Here is a 21,792-nt window from a genome sequence, read left to right on the forward strand (position 1 = left end):
TATATAAAATTGATCTTAGTAGAAAAGTATATACCTGGTACATGTACTCGTCATCTTGGGTCCTTAGATTTCAAGCATTAAATTACTTTACAACAAAAAAAGGAGTAATATGGCCATGAAAATTGTTGAAACTCAAGCAAGTATATCAAGACTAGAAGGTGTACCATGAATCGTGTCATTTGCATCTCTAAAGTAGCACAAGACCAACAAACACGGATGAAATTTGAATAGCTACGTCTTATATGTAGACATACAAATATGGTGGCATTTCACATGGGAAAGGGGAATCCTTTCCCACCATGGGAAGGTTATTTTTAACCACTAGATTGAAAGGGAACACTGATATTACTATAGGCTGTCTATACTAAATTTTTCTGCTCACTGTCTTCTACCTCTTGTCTACATCTGCGTGTGTCTTCTACCTCATCATATTATGCACTAGAAATTGATTTTTAACAAATATTTACAAACGGGAGTTTGTTACTGTTTATGAAAAACAAACGCTGGATCTGAAAACGATATAACTGAAAAGAAAAAAAATAAATTATTTTTTGACTGGTTTGCGGCGGTAGTTATCCTGACTTATCAAACCATTAAATTTTGGAATTCTGTTTAATTGCCTAAATCCAAAAAAAACTAATGAAGTACGGTTAATAGTTTGGATTGTTATCCGTTTTCAAAAAATAAATTACCGTCATTATCCGATAGGTTTTATTATATTAATTGCTGTCTAGTTTTTTATTTTTCATTTTCTAAAATTTGTTTAATTTTAGTTTTTAACGAGGAAAGACTAAACTACACAAGCAAACATTTGTGTACAATATGTGAAACAATAGAAAAGCAAAAATCTTATTATTTTTTTTTTAGTTATTTCTGGAAATGCATAATTCATTTCAAGGTTAAATATCTTTGTGGGTCCTTTAAGTTTGACATAAATATCGAATTAGTCATTTAAATTTTTTAAGTTTTAAATTGGTCATTTAAATTGTAACTAAATGCACTGTTACCCTTTTAAGGACATATTTGAAACAAAAAAAAAAAACTTAAAAAAACTTCAAATAGGTGCATTAAATTAACAACTTAAAAGACATATTTGAAACTTAAAAGCTTATTTGAAATTTAAAAACTTAAAGTGCTAAACCGGTATTTTTGTCAAACTTAAATGCCCAAAAGAGGTATCTGGCCTTCCTTTAGCAAGTTAAAACAACACGTGCTTTAGAAAATGAAAAATTAAAGGGTAAACAGTGCTTTTAGACCCTGTAATATAAGTCACTTTTGGGTTTAGCCCCTGTAAATTTTTTTTTTTAGATTCCACCCTCATAAAATTTTTTTGTTTTGGTTTTGGCCCCTGACCCCCTTGAGTCAGCAGAATCTTTGACGTGGCGCTGACGTGGCATGATGCGTCACCTTTTTTGATGACGTGTCACGCTGACTGTATAATTAATTTTATATTTTTTTTGGGTTACACGTGGCATTTTTTTATTTTTTTTAAAAAAAATTGAAAAAAAAATCTGAAAATTAATAAAAAAATTCTGAAAATATTAAAAAATTCTGGAAAAATGAAAAATTAATAAAAAAATTGAAAAAAAATATTGAAAAATTGAAAAATTAATAAAAATTAAAAAATACGGAAAAAAGTTTAAAAATTCTGGAAAAATTAATAAAAATAAAAAATGATTAAAAAAATAAAATAATCTAATAAAATGAAAAATAATGAAAAATTCTGAAAAAATAAAATTTTGAAATTTTCCGAAAAAAATTAAAATTCTGGAAAAATGAAATTTTTGAAATTTTAATGAAAAATTTTAATTAAAATTTTAATGAAAAATAAAAATTGTGAAAAAATTCTGGAAAATATTTAAAAAAATTTCGAAATTTTCTTGAAGATTAATCATTTTTAAAACAATGAAATTTTTGAAATCTTCATTAGTATTTCTTGAAATTTCAAAATTTTCATTACTATATATGTCGAGCTTAGGTTTTTTCAGTGTATTTATTTCCAAAATTTTTTTTGGGAATTTTTGTGTATTTATAAACCGAGAATAAGGGAAAAAATATGTGTATTTATAAACCGAGCTTAGGATTTTTGTGTATTTTTCGAAATTTCGAAATTTTCATTAGTATTTTTTCTGGGAATTTTTGTGTATTCCGAGCTTAGGTTGAATGACAAGTACTTTCCGAAAAAAAAAATAAGAATTTTTTTCCGTTATACGGTTGAATGACAAGTACTTTCCTAAAAAAATATGAATTTCTTTCATTTTTCCGGTATTGAAAAAAATTTGGAAATATGAATTTTTCGAAATTTATTAATTTTTTTCCAGAATTTTTTCATTTTTTTAATTTTACCATTTTTATTTTTTATTTTAAAATGTTCCAGATTTTTGTTTTCATTTTTATTAGTTTTTCCAAGTTTTTAAAAAAAATTTAGATTTCAGAATTTTTTTCATTTTTTAAGAATTTTTTTCGTTTTTTATTTTTTTTTAAAAAATATTTTAATTAAAAAAAATTTAATTTTTTTTTTAAAAAAAATTATTTTTAAATTTTTTTTAATTAAAAAAAATCAGAAATGCCACGTGGACATTCATTTACACACGTGGCATTCAAAAAAAATTGAAAATAAAAAAAAAATGCCACGTCAGCGCCACCTCATAGATTCTGATGAGTCACAGGGGTCAGGGGCCAAAACCAAAACAAAAAAATTTTATGAGGGTGGAATCTAAAAAAAATAATTTACAGGGGCTAAACCCAAAAGTGCCCTATATTACAGGGGCTAAAAGCATTGTTTACCCAAAATTAAATGCTTAAATGCACTTGTGATCCACCTATTCAAAAAAGAACAGTTTTGATCCCCTTTAAAACACAATTTTTCGGTCCCTCAATTTTGATTTTTCTTGAGTTTTGCTCTCCCTACTTTATTACATCCTTCCTTTAATACCTCTAATAGGTGCTGGTCTGATTCCAAATCTATACCTCATTCATTGCAAAATTAGTTTTAAAAACTTAGACAAAATATCTCCAATTTAAATTACTTAAAAGCAAAATGCTCCCAAAAATTACACATTTGTGATGTAAAAATCGTAAAAATACTCCAAATTACTTGTCTTTAACCTAGACAAGTCACAAACAAGGTTGGCCTTGAGCATGGGTCGAGGGGGCGGCAACCTAGGACACCATATTTTTAAGGACACAATTTTTTTTTATTTTTTACCTATTATATATATATAAATCTTAATAGTCACTTTTTTAGCTCTTATATATTAACATTTTTTTTGAAGAACTTATATATTAACATTTAAAAATCATTATTTTACCGCTGATTTTATGTGTATCATTTTTTTTAATTTTCTAATATCTCCATCTCAATTTTATTAACTCAGGTCATTGACATTCAACAACCAAAAACATAAGTGTCGGTGCCGTATAGATATAATATAGTCTCTTAAGAGTAGGTATCAAACGATTCATTTATCTATTTAATAGTCGTACAATTTTTTTTATAGATATAAGAGTAAAAAATCAAACGATTTCTTAGAGGAGGAGGAGGAGGAGGAGGAAGAAGTCTATTTTATACTGGTTTATGAATATAAACATTGAACTATGATCTGTGTGTGCTATTTTGTAAAATATGCTCTCTTTGGTTAATAAATTCTCAAGTGTCGAGTGTATAGACTTTGGAGCATGGATCATAGTTTAGAGTCAGTTGGTTTACATTTCAAAGATCCATACTCGTGTTTTTTTTTTGCACAATGTCAAATAAAAATGTGCAATAATCTTTCTGGTTCATTTCTTTTATCCTTGTGTATTTTTTGTTAAAAAAAAATTATAGAGGCACTATCTCATGATTCGCCTAAGACATCCAAATTCAAAGGACCGACCTTGGTCACAGAACACTTGATGGAAGAAGCATTTAAACTGATATAATTCAGTTTAAAAGAGGAGCTTGCCATTTCGTAATTTTAGAATCTAAAATTGGTCTATACTTACAATTTCGATTCCTTGAAGAAAAAAAAAAGCTCACAATTCGATCTTAATATGTTTCATACTGGATTAGTATGAACACTCATACTACGTGACTCCCCTACTATTTTAGTTTGATTAGTAAAGTCAAACTCAACATTAGCTTGACTGTTCAAGTCATGCCTTGCTCAACTTGACTATTCAAAGCTCATGTTTCTCTTAACTCCAGAATGCGCCTAGTTCAACTTGACCATTTAGGTTATGTCTAACCTAACTCCCCCAATCAAGTCATGTCTAACTCAACTTGACCTTTCAGGTCATGCATAGCTTTGCTTCTCTAATCAAATCATTCATAACTTTTTTTTAAAGAAGTTAAATTAGTCCACCTAAATTGACACCAGAGATAATCGAATTTGAGACCTTGAGAAGGAGTACACTCTCAGGTCTCAAGTAATTCATAACTTAGCTTCATAATTCAAGCAATTCAGGTCATACCGAGCTCCACTTTGATCAACCATGCCAAGCTCGCCATCAATTTAGTTATACAAGTCAGTTTGATACCAAGTTATTATCCAAGTGAAAATTGTAGTTTTCCTAAAAAAAATGTTCCATGGCCTACCAATTTTGTTTAAAAAAGTCTTATAATTTTTTTTTGGCAAATGTTAACTTGTGCCCTCAAGGACACATGTTAAGAAACTTATTATAGAAATATATGTATTAAAAGTCGTGCAGTCAACTTCTTAAAAGTTAAATTATCATGTTTTCCAATGCAAAATTTCTCATTTTAGGTTCCTTAACATGTGCCCTTAGGGCACAAGTTAACATGACCCTTTTTTTTTTTAGGAAGAAAAAAAGTCTTATAATTAAAGACCAAAGAAGTACTAACAAGTAAATGATCGTTAAAGAATTAAATTTAGCAATATTTCACTGGAAGATGTAGAATCAAATTTTCAAAAGTATGAAAAGTCCTATTTCCAACATTAATTTTTTTCTTTAAAATTTCTTAATAAATGCCCTTAAAATATCTCCCCTCAATAAAATCAACACAGAAATAAGTAGCTGAGTCAATTTTCTATGAGTCCGTATTCTCTTTAAAGTGTCCATTAAGTCCATATCAAAGCTAGAGAACAAATTGTCATAAACATGAAAGAAACAACATTGTCCATACATATATACTCCCCACTAACAAAACCTCACTTATTATTTTTCCCTTTTTTTTTCCAAACAAACATGAGAAGTTTCACCACACTCTTTCTCTTCTGTCTCTCCATTTCAATCATTTTCTTCTCAACACCTTCAACTTCTGTTTCTTCTGATACCTTAACAACAACTCAATTCCTTAGCATCAACGAAACCTTGTTCTCCCCAAAAGGAATTTTCCAACTCAGTTTCTTTTCCTACAACAATTTTTCTTGGTTCTTAGGAATACGTTACAACATAGACCATGACAAAACAGTTGTTTGGGTTGCAAACAGAAACACCCCACTTCAAAATCCAACTGCTTTTCTCAAACTGACAAACACAGGAAACCTTATTATCATCAATGAATCCAACAAAACCATTTGGTCTTCAAATCAAACCAATAAAAATTCCACCTTAAACAAAAATCCAATTCTTCAGCTTTTAGATTCTGGAAATTTGGTTGTAACAACAGAAGAACCAAATGAAAATGATCCAACAAAGTTTCTATGGCAAAGTTTTGATTACCCTACAGATACTTTGTTACCTGGTATGAAACTTGGTTGGAACTTCGACACGAACACAGAAACACACATAAATTCATGGAAACAAACAGATCAAGACCCTTCAATTGGTGATATATCTTTCAAGATGGATTATCATGGTGTTCCAGAAATTTTTCTTTGGAACAAAAATAGAAGAGTTTATAGAAGTGGACCATGGAATGGTAAAAGATTCAGTGGTGTACCAGAGATGCAACCTGTCACAGATTCAATTCAATTCAGTTTTGTCCAGAATGAACATGAAGTTTACTATTCGTTTTCAATTGGGAAAGAATTGTTGTATTCAAGACTTAGTGTGAATTCATTAGGTGAACTTCAAAGGTTAACATGGATAAATAGTAGAAATATTTGGACAAAATTTTGGTATGCACCAAAAGACCAATGCGATAATTACAAAGAGTGTGGACCATTTGGTGTATGTGACACAAATGCTTCACCTGTTTGTAATTGTATTAAAGGGTTTCGACCGAAGAATCATCAAGCATGGAATTTGAGAGATGGATCTGATGGATGTTTGAGGAATAATGAGTTGGATTGTGAGAGTGATAAGTTTTTGCATATGGTGAATGTGAAGTTACCAGAGACGAGTAGTGTTTTTGTGAATAGGAGTATGAGTTTGGTTGAATGTGGTGATTTGTGTCAAAGGAATTGTTCTTGTACTGGTTATGCTAATATTGAGATTGTTGATGGAGGAATTGGTTGTGTTATGTGGCTTGATGAACTCATTGATATTAGAGTTTATCCTGCTGGTGGTCAAGATCTCTTTGTCAGATTAGCAGCTTCTGATGTAGGTATGTTTGTTTCTTCTTTACTTTATTTAATTAGTTATTTTTAAATCAATTTTTGGTTTCTAGTTTGATTTTCTATTTCATAGTATATACATTTGGTTGATTGAATTTGATAAAAAAAGTTTTTTTTTATTTATTTCTAATTTAATATGATTGATTGGAATTTTTTAACATGACCCTGAGAAGATGGTTCTTAATTTTTGGATTAATACAGAAGATGTTATATCAGAAGTTTGTGGAATTCACATTGATTAAAAACTTTAGTTCACAAACTTTTGAGTCACTGGAAAGAATATTCCAACTTGTGTAACATGTTGAACTGGTCTTACTTGGACTAAGCAACACTCATTTGTTATGTAGCAAACAAACAAGAGTTATTTGTATCAGTGTCTTGTTTTTGTTCTTCTGACGAAGAAAATGATTTTGCATGAATTGATCTTAGTTAAAAGTAAACTGAAGATAAATTTTTTAAAAGGAAATCACATTTATAGTATAAAACTACAAACTTTAATTTCAGTATAGAATCAATTTTTGACTCTTGTGATACTTGAAACCAAACACACTAAAATAAAATGACAAGTTTTGAGGAAAAAAGTAAACATTTTATTGAGTCACTTTAGGTGGATGAAATGTTCAATTGAAGTAAAAAGCTTGTAATCAAAAGAAAACTGAAATTAAATAATTTACAAATATATCATGGCCATTGGATAATAATAGTAGTACTATTAAATACTACAACATGAATAGTTTCAGAAAATTGACAGTGTACTAATTAAAACTAATGAGTTTTAGTTTTTGGAATATAATGAGTTGGAAATTTGGTATTGTTTTGTTCTTGCTGGCCGGTGGGTTTCTTTTGGAGTATTGCCATAAGACGTGAGAGAAGCCAAACATAACGCTTAACTGTGAGAATTGAATGACAACAACTCAACACTTCAATGTTTTGGGTCCCAATGCTTTCAATCTTTTCACTTTCACACTCTTTCATTTTTGTTACATTCAATTTAACGATGAGTGATTTGGGTTGATACGGTGTTATTGGCTTGAGACCCGACAGTGTGCTTCTCCTTCAAGTCTATTACACATCTTTTTAAAGTTTAAGTCTATTCGTCTTCGTGAACTTAAATCAGTTGGTAAAGAGCTTACATAATATATGTAAGGTTTGGGGTTCAAACCCCGGCCACCACAAAAAAAAGTCGCGAGCTTAACTCAGTTGGTAAAGACCTTGCATAATATATGTAAGGTTCGGGGTTCAAACCCCGGCCACCACAAAAAAAAGTCCAACTCTATTCAACAGGGAGTATTGTTTATGGTTTGTGAGGTGATGATTGCTCCCCCAACAGATCATAACGTAGACTCTGATACTATCTTAGAAATCGTGGTTGGACTTAACACAACCCCACAAAATCGATTTGTAAGATGATAATTGCTCCCATTTATAAACAAATTGTGACGTCATTTCCTATCCGATGCGACTCTTTTAACACTCATAAACCACCACCTTAGATGAACAACCTTCCAAACGTTAAATAAGGTTGAGTAGGAAACATGAAAGCAACTACACTCGCATATCTAGCTGTTTATTGACGAAAAAAACATGTGCATAAACTGCATGTCTTGATTCGTTGTGTCAGTTATTGGGATCAAATTAATAAGAATTTTTTTAATAAAGTTCTGTGGGGTCCACTATTAGGGTCATGTTGTCGTGGATTGCAATCCAGGACGGTGTTATGGGCCTTCAAAATTTAAATTGTCTTCACACGAATTGGTGGATTGTAGGCCAACAATATTGACTTCTGAGGCTCTAAATTTCCTTTACTTTTTACACCTTACACTTGCCATGGCGCAATTAATGCATAATACACAGTGATGAATGGTGATGTTAATGTTTATCTGCTCTATTTCATGTTTCTAACAAGAAAGATTTTGCATTTCTTTTTGTCTGAAATCACTTTGTTTACCTTAAAAAATTAAGTAATAGAGTTCTATAAAGTTGTAATGCTTATTACATGCACGGTTTCATATGTTTAAATAATAGTGGGACTAGTTGTTATTACTTTACTTTATTTTATAAATGCATGATCGAAATTTTGGGGTTCCACTTTGGTGCCATTAATGGCACCAATGGCACCATCCAATTCCATCTCCACCACACACACACACATCACTCACACATCCCCACGCGGACCCACACACATCAACGGTCAGGATCTCCCCAATGGCACCAATGGCACACAAGCTATGGCACTGAAGTATTTTCCGAAATTTTGTTGAAGTCACATCATATCATAAACAAGTATGATCCTGTATTTGAATTTGACAAAATTGGTATGGATCCCTATGTGATGATTAAAATGGTGCCACCCACCTTCTGTGGTGGGACCCAAATGGAGATTTTTATCTACTTTGGTAAAGTTGCATGTCTTCTCCAACGGGAGAGAATCCATTAAATTTCATATACAAACAAAATCATTCTCCCCTTTTTCTAATTAATTAGCCTTTTAGTGACTGATTATTTATTTCTAACAGAGACATGATTAAAATATAAAAATTGGTCTGATTTTACAAGTACATAAAAGGAAAAGTGGCTGTTACCTCCTCTAAGTTCTTGAGCAAAATCATATTTGCTACTTTGGCACATGATACCCATTGTTGCATTGTACTTTATCAAAATAACGATAGCACTTTTAATTATCGAGCTTTTTAAATTGGCATGCCTTTATGTATGCAATAATTTATATATGTGCCTAGGTTCTACATCATTTTTTGTGTACTTGCATAACTAAATGATAAATAAATTGTTTCTTTTAAAAAAAACTAAATTAAATGGAAAGTGAATATTATTCTCAACTACAAAACTATTTCTCTCAGGTGATGATGGGGTAGGAGGAAGTTCTAATCACAAGATTGCTAAGGCTATAGGCATTATGGTTGGTGGTGCAACTATTGTATTTTTGGTATTAGGAACATGTTACTTGTGGAGGAAGAAAAAATTGCAGTGTCTATTGAAAGGGAAGAGTGATAAAAGAGGTAATGTACAAGTAATTAATGTGTTACATATATGAATGTATAATTCTACATGCATAAACTATATGTAGAATGATGAAATGTTTTGCTTGTTGTCTTTAAAGCAGGTTCATTGGAAAGAAGTCAAGATTTGCTTATGACTGAAGGGGTGTATACAAGTAATAGAGAACAGACAAGTGAAAAGAACATGGATGACCTAGAATTGCCATTCTTTGATTTTAATACCATAACAATGGCTACTAACAATTTCTCTGAAGAAAATAAACTTGGACAAGGAGGTTTTGGTATTGTTTATAAAGTATGTTTTTGCATCTGTCACCACAATAAATCCTAATATTCGCATATGGTCCATTAGATATAACATGATTAAGTATGGTTATATCAGGGTAGGTTGATTGAAGGTCAGGAGATTGCAGTGAAAAGATTATCAAAAAATTCCGGCCAAGGCGTTGAAGAATTCAAGAATGAGGTCAGGTTGATTGTGAAGCTTCAACATCGAAATCTTGTTCGGTTACTTGGTTGCAGCTTTCAAATGGATGAGAAGATGCTAGTGTATGAGTACATGGAAAATAGAAGCCTTGATGCCATTTTATTTGGTGAGTTAGTTTAATTTCAACATTTACATATTCATGTTTTATTTTCAAATGCCTGGCTTTAATTAATGTCCAAACAAATGGTTGTTATTCAGACAAAGCTAAAAGATCTTTGCTAGATTGGCAAACACGCTTCAACATTATAAGCGGAATAGCTAGAGGACTTCTTTATCTTCACCAAGATTCTAGATTTAGGATCATCCATAGAGATCTTAAGGCAAGCAACATTCTACTTGATGGAGAGATGAATCCAAAGATATCGGACTTCGGGATGGCAAGAATTTTTGGCACGGATCAGACAGAGGCAAATACAGTTAGAGTTGTTGGAACATAGTAAGTACCTAAGAAGCACTCTACCACTCCAAAAGAGTCGAATTTAATAATCATCTAATTATCTTACAATTCTACGTGCAGTGGTTATATGTCTCCAGAGTATGCTATGGATGGAATCTTCTCAGTGAAATCTGATGTTTTTAGTTTTGGTGTTCTCGTGATGGAAATCATAAGTGGAAAAAAGAATCGAGGTTTCTATTCCGCAAACAAAGAATTAAATCTTCTTGGTCATGTATGTGGAAGAGTTGCTTTATTAGTTTAAATTTGTAAATTGAGTATCATATCATTTCCTACTTGCTAACAAATAGTTGATTATTCTTTTTTGTAGAGTTGGAAGTTGTGGAATGAAGGAAATGCTTTGGAACTGATTGACTCTTCCATTGCTAATTCATATTCACCATCTGAGGTTTTTAGATGCATACAAGTTGGACTATTATGTGTACAAGAGCGAGCGGAGGATAGGCCAACAATGTCTTCAGTGGTGTTGATGTTGAGTAGTGAAACAGCAACAATAGCACAGCCTAAAAACCCTGGATTTTGCCTAGGAAGCAATCCTGTGGAAACTGATTCATCCTCAAGTAAACAAGATGAATCTTGTACTGTGAACCAAGTTACTGTCACAATGGTAGATGGTAGATAGTGGAAGGCAGTCGGCAGGGTCAATGAACTTGTTATTAATAGGATAGGATTGGTAGTGATATTTGCTTACATAGAAAAGCAATTTACTTGGCTTTCAATTTTTTTTTGGGTAAAATTTGAAGGAAAAAGTATTGATTCATTACAAATCCAAAAGGTGGCTTAATATAATATTTTTTATATATCAAATTGTAATTTTTATCTTTATCTTCATTTATGTAATTCCGATTAAGTCTCCATGTTGAACAAGTTGAAAACATCACAAACATAATCAATCTGTAATTCCGGAAGCATGGATATTAGGAAATAGCTGCTAATGAGGAATACAATGGATTATGGAAGGAGCAGTAGAGCGCAAATTATGCCGCCTTTGGCCGACGCAACGAACCAAAAAGCCGCTGGAAATTACACACAAAAAAGAAATTAGAAACATTTCCGACGGTTTTGGCCGCCACAAAGTGTGCTTGTGCCTTTATTTTTCTTTTACTTGAATGTTTTTAAGTTCATACGTCATAACTGTGAATTTGTAACTTTAAATCTATCAACTGATAACCCTCTTAAGAATCTAGCTTAAATCCTAAGTTCAATATGTCGAGTTCATTTGTTGAAGTGAAACATTTTTAGTGCAACAAGTGCATTTCTAAGCCTAATTACGTATGTGACTGTCTTGTGTCTCAAAAGTCAAAATGCTTTGAAATATATTCCTAGCCAGGTGCATGTACGGAAAGAAGTCATTCTGTATTGACTAGAATATTTCTTCACTTCCTGGTCAGTGTCCATGTTTTATTGGGTGGAAAATTTAATAAAGCAGCCATCCAAACTATATGTTGTTGAAGAGTAAAAATTTTCAGTTGGAGTATTTCTATTTTCTTCTCATAAAGAGGAACTTAATGGACTCTGCTGAAACTCATCTCTACCTTGTCACAACCAAAAATCATAAACACAAGTTGTTATTATTACATAATACTAACAATTGGCCACTTAATTATTTGATTCTACTCCTTCTTACCTTTTCTTTTTGTTACTGTTCTTCTGATACCATATCTTTTGATACACGCATAAGAGACGGCGAGCTTCTTATATCTAAATCTAAAACATTTGCTCTTGGATTCTTCACTCCAGGAAAGTCCACCTCTCGCTACGTTGGAATTTGGTATTACAATTTGCCAATCCAAACTGTTGTTTGGGTTGCAAACAGAGATAGTCCGATAAATGACACTTCTGGAATTTTATCAATCGATCGAAATGGAAATCTAGTTCTCAACCACAACCTTAGCACCATTCCCATTTGGTCTACCGATGTTTCATTCCCGCAATCACATATAAATAGCACCAACGTAATTGCTCAACTATCGGATATAGGAAACCTTGTTTTGATGCTAAACAGCTCCAAAACTGTCATATGGGAAAGTTTTGATCATCCCACAGATACCTTGCTTCCATATCTAAAGGTTGGTTTTGATAGGAAAACTAATCAAAGCTGGTTTCTCCAATCATGGAAGACAGATGATGACCCTGGAAAAGGCGCATTCACGTTGAAATTCAGCACCATTGGCAAATCTCAGTTGTTTATGTACAACCATGATCTTCCTTGGTGGCGTGGTGGACATTGGAATGGAGAATTATTAGTAGGCATACCTAATATGAAACGAGATATGGCCACTTTCAATGTTTCTTTGGTTGAAGATGACAACTATGTAGCGCTTAGGTATAACATGTTCGATAAGTCTGTCATTACAAGAATAGCGGTTCAGCAATCTGGTTTCTTTCAAACATTCATGTGGGACAGTCAAAAGAGTCAATGGAACCGATACTGGTCTGAACCAACAGACCAATGTGATAACTACGGAACCTGTGGATCAAACAGTATTTGTGACCCTTTTAACTTTGACGACTTTAAGTGTACTTGTTTACTTGGTTTTGAACCAAAATTTCGACATGATTGGTATGAGAGAAGAGATGGGTCGGGAGGGTGTGTAAGGAAGAAAGGTGTATCTGTTTGTGGGAATGGAGAAGGGTTTGTCAAAGTTGTCAGCTTGAAAGTTCCCGATACATCAGTGGCAGTTGCTAAAGGTGATTTGAGTTTGGAAGAATGTGAGAAAGAATGCTTGAGAAACTGCTCTTGTACCGCCTATGCCGTTGCTGATGTGAGGAATGGTGGAAGTGGTTGTTTGGCATGGCATGGGGATTTAATGGACGTTCAGAAACTTAGCGATCAAGGCCAAGATTTATTTTTACGTGTCAATGCAGTTGAACTAGGTAAGATATTCCTCCCTACCATGTTTTTCGTTCTAAATTTGATATAACTTAGGTGCAGTTTGAACTTCTTTGAACTTGTTGCTTCTTATCAGCCAAAGCCAATACTCACAAAAAAAGCAAAGGAATCCTTGGTAAAAAGAGGTTAGCTGCGGTTTTGGTAGTTTCTATAGTTGCAATTGTCCTCCTCCTTTCATGTATGTATTGCATGTGGGAGAAAAAAAGAAAGGGTATGTGATATTTAGGGATGACATCCCTTGTTCTTTATATTTCATTATTTTTTTGCAATCTGTCATGCAAAATGTCTCCTATTAGTATCAAAATTTATAATCGAAGATTTTTTGAGAGCTAAATGGAAATTTAACCTTCAAAATGTGTAAATTGATTGAAATTCTGTATCATTCCTTTTGTAATTTCAGATAAAACGCTGCGGCAATCATACCAAGATTCCTCTGGAGAGATTGGTGCTCAAAGCAACACACATCCAAATCTACCATTTTTTAGCTTTAAAACGATAATAACAGCTACAACAAATTTTAGTCATGAGAATAAGCTCGGACAAGGTGGATTTGGCTCTGTCTATAAGGTAATTAAGTGAACTCTACACATGCAAGAAGTGAAAACATCCTTCACCTCTTTATATTCGTTTCAATTGCATTATGTAAATAGCCGCAAAAACAGTGATATTGAAGAGATAAAAATTTCAGGGTTGCTTGGTTAGTGGACAAGAGATAGCAGTGAAAAGACTCTCCAGAGATTCAGGTCAAGGAAAAAAAGAGTTTGAAAATGAAGTTACTCTTTTAGTTAAACTCCAACACAGAAATCTAGTGCGGTTGCTTGGTTGTTGTTTTGAAAAAGAAGAAAGGATGCTAGTGTATGAATACTTACCAAACAAAAGCCTAGACTTCTTTATATTCAGTAAGCATCTTTCTAGCCCAGTCATCACATCTCTAGCCTGAATTATTTTTTATTTAGCCTATGCTTCATGTCGGGCGTGTTTTTGTGGAATCTGCATGCCTGTCCGGCATGCAGCAACAATTCATAGCTTCCTTATTTTCACTGTGAGCTTGTTTTGGAACGCGGGGAACTAAAATTGAACATAAAACCAAACATATGCTTAGACAAGCATAAAGCGGGAAAAGAAGACTTTTTTTATCATTCTATTATTACATAGTTTTGAGTAGTCCATTTTCATATATCTCCTTATCAAAATCCCTTGGAATCAGCTTCTACCTTTCTTCATCTCAGATGCCTATAATTTAAGAGCATATGCTAAATCTAGCCTATATCTACTCAATGTAACAAAGTGAAACTTCAAATAATTGTGAAAAGAACACATCAGTTCATTTGAAAAAAAAAATGCAATTTGTGGCACATGTTACATGTTAAACCTCATCCTGTTATCTTAAGAATGTCTATTAGGAATTTTGTCCTTGAGCAGTTAGACAAGTATACATGTTTTAAAATAAAGACAGGAAATTTAAAGATGTTCCTATACTCCTTGTCAGGCACAAGATGGTTGATCAAACATTTTGATAAATTCCTATGATGTTATGCTCAATATGCGATTAATGTTTGCTAATATGTTCAATTTTTGTAAACTTAAACTGTTCAACTCAGATCAAAACCGAAGGCCATTATTGGATTGGGTTAAGCGTTTTGAAATCATTTGTGGGATTGCTAGAGGTGTTTTATATCTTCATCAAGATTCAAGGCTGAAAATAATCCATAGAGATTTAAAAGCCAGCAACGTTCTCCTTGATGCTGCAATGAATCCCAAAATCTCAGATTTTGGTATGGCTAGAATATTTGGAGAAGATGAAATCCAAGCAAGAACAAGAAGAGTGGTCGGAACATAGTAGGTGTCATATCCTTATATTCACCATGATTATAGAGATGCCACCATGTTCTCTAACCATTTTGTATAATTGCAGCGGATATATGTCACCAGAATATGCAATGGAAGGACGATATTCAACAAAATCTGATGTCTTCAGTTATGGTGTCTTACTACTGGAGATTATTGTTGGCCAAAGAAACACACATTGTGAAACAGGAAGAGAATCACCAAATTTAATTGGACATGTAAGTTATAAAAAAGAAAAGATATAAACTAAAAATTGGTCAACAATTTAATGGTGCATGATGTACTCAAGAAGATTTTTTGTTATGCATTTTGTAGGTGTGGAAACTATGGACAGAAGGAAGAGGCTTGGATATTGTTGATCCAGCACTAAACCAGTCTTATCCTCCTGATATAGTTCTGAGATGCATTCAAATTGGACTTTTGTGTGTGCAAGAAAATGCAATTAATAGACCATCAATGTTAGATGTTGTTTTCATGCTAGCCAATGAAACACCTCTTTGCCAACCAAAAAAACCAGCATTTTTATTCAATGGAAACCATGACTTACATGAGTCATCAACTTCAGGAGGAGGATCTTCAATAAATGAATTAACCGAGACTACTATTAGTGCTCGCTGAAAGCTACCTTAATCGAATATGCAATTTTTTGGTTAATACTTTTCTATCAGAATTGAGTTTATAGACATTTCCATAGGTTCTTGAGAAACAAGTATGTGTAGTCACTTTGTGGTAATGTAAAATGAATAATTTAAGCATGTGTCCGTTTCAATAAGCTTATCAGTTGGAATTGGTCTTTAACACAATGCTTTAGCAGCTGTTTGATGAATTTAAGGCAACTCATATAATCCAATTACAAAAATGTAATTTATATAAATTTAATTAGTTAAATAAATTTCTGTACGAGATTTTGTGTTTGATACTATGAAAATCTGCATTGCTAGATCAACTAGGGTAAATTGAAAGGAAAAAGTTTATGTTGGAACAATTGTTCAATAGAAGTTGGAATGGCAATGTTTGTGCTGTATGCCACACAATTGAGTTTTATATTCATGCATACTCAGGTGTAACACGTTTTACACCATCAGCACATCACAACCAATCATGTGTGTAACTTTTAAAGTGGTTATGATAAAAGTCAAATGTTTCTATGATTATAACGGCTATGATTGATTGACAGTGTAAACATTTTTTACACTGGCGGTGTATAAGAATCAATTAAATTCCACACAATTAGTATTTATTCCCATAATAATGAGAATAGTTTGTGAATTCTAAGCATCTTTTATTTGCATGGCAGTAAATTAATTTCATCAATAGGAAACATGAGGTCCTATGTCAAATATCTCACTTTTTAACTTCTGCAATTAAGTGGTATAGTGCGTCTTTAAATTTGCGGTGAGTTTGATAAAATCAGTAGGCCACCGTAATTTTGCAAAAGCTACATTTTGAAGCTTCTACAAAATCATGGTGTCATCGTGAACCATAATTTTGACATATCCACCTTGATACCAAACATGCACATACACACATGTACATAAAAGTCAAAGTCCTACAATTTCCCTATTTGTTATCATGGTATAAGGCCTTAAATTTTCAAGGAATTTTATCATTTCTTAGGGGTCATCATAGCAATCCATGACCGATTGAGGTGCATTTCTAAGCCTAATTACGTATGGGTCTCTCTTGTGTCTCTAAAGTCAAAAACTTTTTATCTATTCCTAGCCAGGTGCATGTACAAAAATCATTTATTTATCATACTTTATTCACTAAATTCACTCCACTTCATAGTTAGTTGTTTATTTTCCCACTTTCCTTAGGAATCAGTGTCCTTGTTCCATTGGGGGAGAAAAATAGTAAAGCAGCCATCCAAAGACAAGACATAATTGATGTGTCCAAATTCTAATGCATATTGACTATGTGTTTTGAAGAGTACAATTTATTTCAGTTGGAGTATTTCACTTTTCTCTTCATAAAATGCAAGAGGTGTATGAAACAGGAACACAATGGACTCTGCTAAAAATCATCTCTACTTTGTCACAGCCAAAAATCATAAACACAACTTAATATTACATAATAGTTGGTTCCTTATAAACTCTTTGATTCTACTCCTTCTCACCTTCTCCTTTTGCTCTTGTTCTTCTGATGTCATATCTATTGACAAACCAATAAGAGATGGTGATCTTCTTGTTTCCAAATCCAAAACTTTCGCTCTTGGATTCTTCACTCCAGCAAAATCCACATCTCGCTATGTTGGTATTTGGTACAACAATTTGCCAATCCAAACTGTTGTTTGGGTTGCAAATAGAAATAGTCCAATCAACGATACTTCTGGAATTCTATCAATCAATCCAAATGGAAATCTAGTACTCAACCACAACCGTAGCACCATTCCCATTTGGTCTACCGATGTTTCATTACCACAATCACAAAGAAATAGCACCAGGGTTATAGCTCAACTATCGGATGTAGCAAACCTTGTTCTGATGATAAACAACACCAAAACTGTATTATGGGAAAGCTTTGATCATCCAACAGACACCTTGCTTCCATATCTAAAGATTGGGTTTAATAGAAAAACTAATCAAAGCTGGTTCCTTCAATCCTGGAAGACAGATGATGACCCTGGAAATGGTGCATTCACAGTGAAATTCAACAGCATTGTCAAACCTCAGTTGTTTATGTACAACCATGATTTTCCATGGTGGCGTGGTGGACATTGGAACGGAGCAATATTAGTAGGTGCACCTAATATGAAACGAGATATGGCAATTTTGAATGTTTCTTTTGTGGAAGATGATGATAACTATGTAGCCATCTCATATAACATGTTCGATAAGTCTGTCATAGCAAGGATAGTTGTTCAGCAATCTGGTTTCTTTCAAATATTCACTTGGAACAATCAAAAGAGTCAATGGAACAGGTTCTGGTCTGAACCAACAAACCAATGTGATAACTATGGAACCTGTGGATCAAACAGTAATTGTGACCCTTTGAACTTTGAGGACTTTAAGTGTACTTGTTTACCAGGTTTTGAACCAAAATTTCCACGTGATTGGTATGAGAGAAGAGATGGGTCAGGAGGGTGTGTAAGGAAGAAAGGCACATCTATTTGTCGGAATGGAGAAGGGTTTGTCAAAGTTGCAAGCTTGAAAGTTCCTGATATATCTGTGGCAGTTGCTAAAGGTGGTTTGAGTTTGGAAGAATGTGAGAAAGAATGCTTGAGAAACTGCTCTTGTGCTTCCTATGCGGTTGCTGATGTGAGTAATGGTGGAAGTGGCTGTTTAGAATGGTATGGGGATTTAATGGACATTCAAAAACTTAATGATCAAGGCCAAGATTTATTTGTACGTGTCGATGCAGTTGAACTAGGTAAGGTATTTCCCCACTTTTTTTTTTCTTTCTAAATTTGACATCACTTTGGTGCAATTGAAATTCCTTGGACTTTTTTCTTCTTATCAGCCAAAGCCAATAACCACAAAAGAAGCGTAGGAGTCCTAGGTGAAAAGAGGTTTTCTGCAATTCTGGTTGCTTCTACAGTTGCAATTGTCCTCCTCTTCTCCTATGTGTTTTGCAGGTGGAAGAAAAAAACAAGAAAGGGTATGTGATTTAATTTTAAGGATAATATCCTCTGTTCTTTATATTTCATTATTATTTGCAACGTCTCTTACAAAAGGTGTCCTATTAGTTTTTCGTTTTCAGCTGTTACAGTAAGCCGATTCTGTCAGTATTAGTTGGTCACTTGGGAGTTATTTACTCAATTAGTTTCTGCTATTGAACACAATCCACTATCATTTTCAATCAAATTCAGTATGTTATCACATGACTATTCTTATGCTTCTACTCTGATGTGTATGATCTCTGGTGCTCTTCATCCCTTGATTCTTAATTTAAGACCTTCTTTTTGTGTGCTATATGGTTTACCAAAGTTATGAAAGCAGTCTAAGTTTCCTTAGAAGTTCCAAATAATGTTTTAGGAACCCATAATATGTATTGAAAACGATGAACGTTTTATTAAGATAGAAAGAATAGGAAAGAAAAATTCTTCTCCAAGAGTATTCCATTTAAAACAAAGCCACTGCTTTATTCACCAAAAATTACAATAATCAATAATAATCCTCCTATTTATGCATGATACTTTCTAACCAATCAACTAACTTTTCTAACTAAATCCCCTTTACTCTATATCCTAACATAACGTCTAAGTTTTGATTGAATATTATTAATATTGATATCATTACACTAGTAACACTAGCTAAATGGATAATCAATTTTTTCTAGAGCTGGAAAGAAATATACCTATCAAAATTTGCAAGTTGATTGAAATCTTAAATCATGCCATTTGTAACTTCAGATAAAATGATGCGGCAATTTAACCAAGATTCCTCTGGCGAAGAGAATGGTGAGCAAAGCAACACACATCCAAATCTGCCCTTTTTCAGCTTTAAAACGATTATAACAGCTACAAGTGATTTTAGTCATCAGAATAAGCTTGGACAAGGTGGATTTGGCTCTGTCTATAAGGTAAGTTAGACTCTACATTGAACTACTGATGCAAGAAGTGAAAACATCATTATCTAAAAAAGATGCAAAAATTGTGAAATTGGATTTAAGAGATAAAAATTGCAGGGTTGCTTGGTTAATGGACAAGAAATAGCAGTGAAAAGATTGTCCAGATTTTCAGGTCAAGGAAAAGAAGAGTTTAAAAATGAAGTTAAACTTTTAGTCAAACTTCAACACAGAAATCTAGTGAGGTTGCTAGGTTGTTGCTTTGAAAAGGAAGAAAGGATGCTAGTTTATGAATACTTACCAAACAAAAGCCTAGATTTCTTTATATTTGGTATGTCTCTCTCTCTCTCTCTCTCTCTCTCTCTCTCTCTCTCTCTCTCTCTCACACACACACTATTTCTCTATCCTGAGTAAACATGGAACAAAGAAGCTTTTCTCATCATTCAGTTACAAATTTTGAATAATCCATTTTCATAGATCTCCTTATCAAAACTCTTTGGAGTCAGCTTCTACCTTTCATCATCACAAATGCCTTTAACTAAAGAACATACGCAAAATCTAGCCTATTGAGATACATCAGTTCAATTTTTTAAAGAATGTAATTTGTGGCACATTTCCAGGTTAAACCTATTTCTATCCTCTTCAAAATATCTATTAGGAATTTAGGCCTTCAACAATTAGCATCATCAAATTGAAAGCTTTTCACTAAGTTGACCATTGGCCTATTTATATCTTTCTATACATCTTTTAAAATAAAGACCAGAAATTTACAGATGTTTATATACCTTTTGTCAGGCACAAAATGATTGATCCAACAGATTATCCAATTTCCTGTATTCCTTGTCAGTTTCCTAAATTCTATATTTTGATAGTTTCATGGTTAAGTGGAAATAATGGCTTCCTGATATATACAAAATGCAAATAAAATAAAATTTTATTTTTATTTTCAATTGCACAATAGAAAATAATGTTTCCTAATATGTTCAATTTCGGGAAACTTCAACTGTTACCCTCAGATCAAAACCAAAGGTCATCATTGGATTGGGGCAAGCGTTTTGAAATTATTTGTGGGATTGCTCGAGGTGTTTTATATCTTCATCAAGATTCAAGGCCGAAAATAATTCATAGAGATCTAAAACCCAGCAATGTTCTCCTTGACGCTGCAATGAATCCCAAAATCTCAGATTTTGGTATGGCTAGAATATTTGGAGAAGATGAAATCCAAGCAAGAACAAAAAGAGTGGTTGGAACATAGTAGGTGTCATACCCTCATTGTATTCACCAAAATTATAAAGAAGGATCGGTAGTTTTAAAAATTCTCTAACATTTTTTATAATTGCAGTGGATACATGTCACCAGAATATGCAATGGAAGGACGATATTCAACAAAATCTGATGTCTTCAGTTATGGTGTCATACTACTGGAGATTATTGCTGGCCAAAGAAACACACATTGTGTAACAGGAAGAGAATCCCCAAATTTAATTGGACATGTAAGTTATATAGAAAGAGGTAGCCTTAAAATTGGCCAACGATTTAACAGTGCATGATTGACTTATAAGGATTTTGAGTTTTGTAGGTGTGGACACTATGGACAGAAGGAAGAGCCTTGGATATAGTTGATCCAGAACTAAACCAGTTTTATCCTCCGACTACAGTTATGAGATGCATTCAAATTGGACTTCTATGTGTGCAAGAGAATGCCACAAATAGACCATCGATGTTAGAAGTTGTTTTCATGCTAGCTAATGAAACACCTCTTTGCCCACCTCAAAAACCAGCATTTTTATTCAATGGCAACCAAGATTTGCAAGAATCATCAACATCAGGAGGAGGATCTTCAATAAATGAATTAACAGAAACTACCATCAGTGCTCGCTAAAAGCTACCTTATTCAAATATGTAAATTTTGGTCATATTTTTACATCGAAATTGAGTTTTAGACATTTCTATAGAGGTTCTTGAGAACAACTAACGTTGTCACTTTGTGGTATTGTAAAATGAATAATTTGAGTATGTCTCCATTTCAATAAGCTTATTAAATTGAGTTATGTTGGAGTTGGTTTTTAACATAATGCTTTAGAAGT

The 21,792-nt window shown here is 33.0% G+C and overlaps 3 protein-coding genes across 4 annotated transcripts; all 3 read left to right on the forward strand.

Moving 5' to 3' along the window:
- Positions 1 to 5,156: 5,156 nt before the first annotated feature.
- LOC146932494 (receptor-like serine/threonine-protein kinase SD1-8) lies at positions 5,157 to 11,313 on the forward strand. 2 transcript variants are annotated; one of them, XM_085704175.1, is made up of 8 exons: positions 5,157 to 6,490; positions 9,359 to 9,470; positions 9,504 to 9,517; positions 9,622 to 9,812; positions 9,900 to 10,110; positions 10,203 to 10,440; positions 10,522 to 10,672; positions 10,769 to 11,313. In XM_085704175.1, the coding sequence occupies exons 1-8, from the start codon at positions 5,188 to 5,190 to the stop codon at positions 11,078 to 11,080; spliced, it is 2,532 nt and encodes an 843-aa protein (XP_085560301.1). In that variant the 5' UTR covers positions 5,157 to 5,187; the 3' UTR covers positions 11,081 to 11,313. The 2 variants fall into 2 exon arrangements, with proteins under 2 accessions (XP_085560301.1, XP_085560300.1); XM_085704174.1 differs by having other exon boundaries at positions 9,359 to 9,517.
- Positions 11,314 to 11,775: 462 nt separating this feature from the next.
- On the forward strand, positions 11,776 to 16,076 carry LOC146932495 (G-type lectin S-receptor-like serine/threonine-protein kinase RKS1). The gene is made up of 7 exons (XM_085704176.1): positions 11,776 to 13,335; positions 13,428 to 13,562; positions 13,752 to 13,918; positions 14,040 to 14,250; positions 14,953 to 15,190; positions 15,267 to 15,417; positions 15,515 to 16,076. Exons 1-7 carry the CDS (start codon positions 11,901 to 11,903, stop codon positions 15,815 to 15,817), a joined length of 2,640 nt encoding a protein of 879 aa, XP_085560302.1. The 5' UTR covers positions 11,776 to 11,900; the 3' UTR covers positions 15,818 to 16,076.
- A 1,125-nt stretch (positions 16,077 to 17,201) lies between these two features.
- Positions 17,202 to 21,756, forward strand: LOC146932496 (G-type lectin S-receptor-like serine/threonine-protein kinase RKS1). Its single transcript, XM_085704186.1, has 7 exons — positions 17,202 to 18,568; positions 18,659 to 18,796; positions 19,551 to 19,720; positions 19,826 to 20,036; positions 20,722 to 20,959; positions 21,048 to 21,198; positions 21,285 to 21,756. Exons 1-7 carry the CDS (start codon positions 17,203 to 17,205, stop codon positions 21,585 to 21,587), a joined length of 2,577 nt encoding a protein of 858 aa, XP_085560312.1. The 5' UTR covers position 17,202; the 3' UTR covers positions 21,588 to 21,756.
- The last annotated feature ends 36 nt before the right edge of the window (positions 21,757 to 21,792 follow it).

The sequence above is a fragment of the Medicago sativa genome, chromosome 4 (genome assembly GCF_051527215.1).
Source record: "Medicago sativa cultivar Bolivia chromosome 4, Bolivia_mono, whole genome shotgun sequence".
NCBI lineage: Eukaryota > Viridiplantae > Streptophyta > Magnoliopsida > Fabales > Fabaceae > Medicago > Medicago sativa.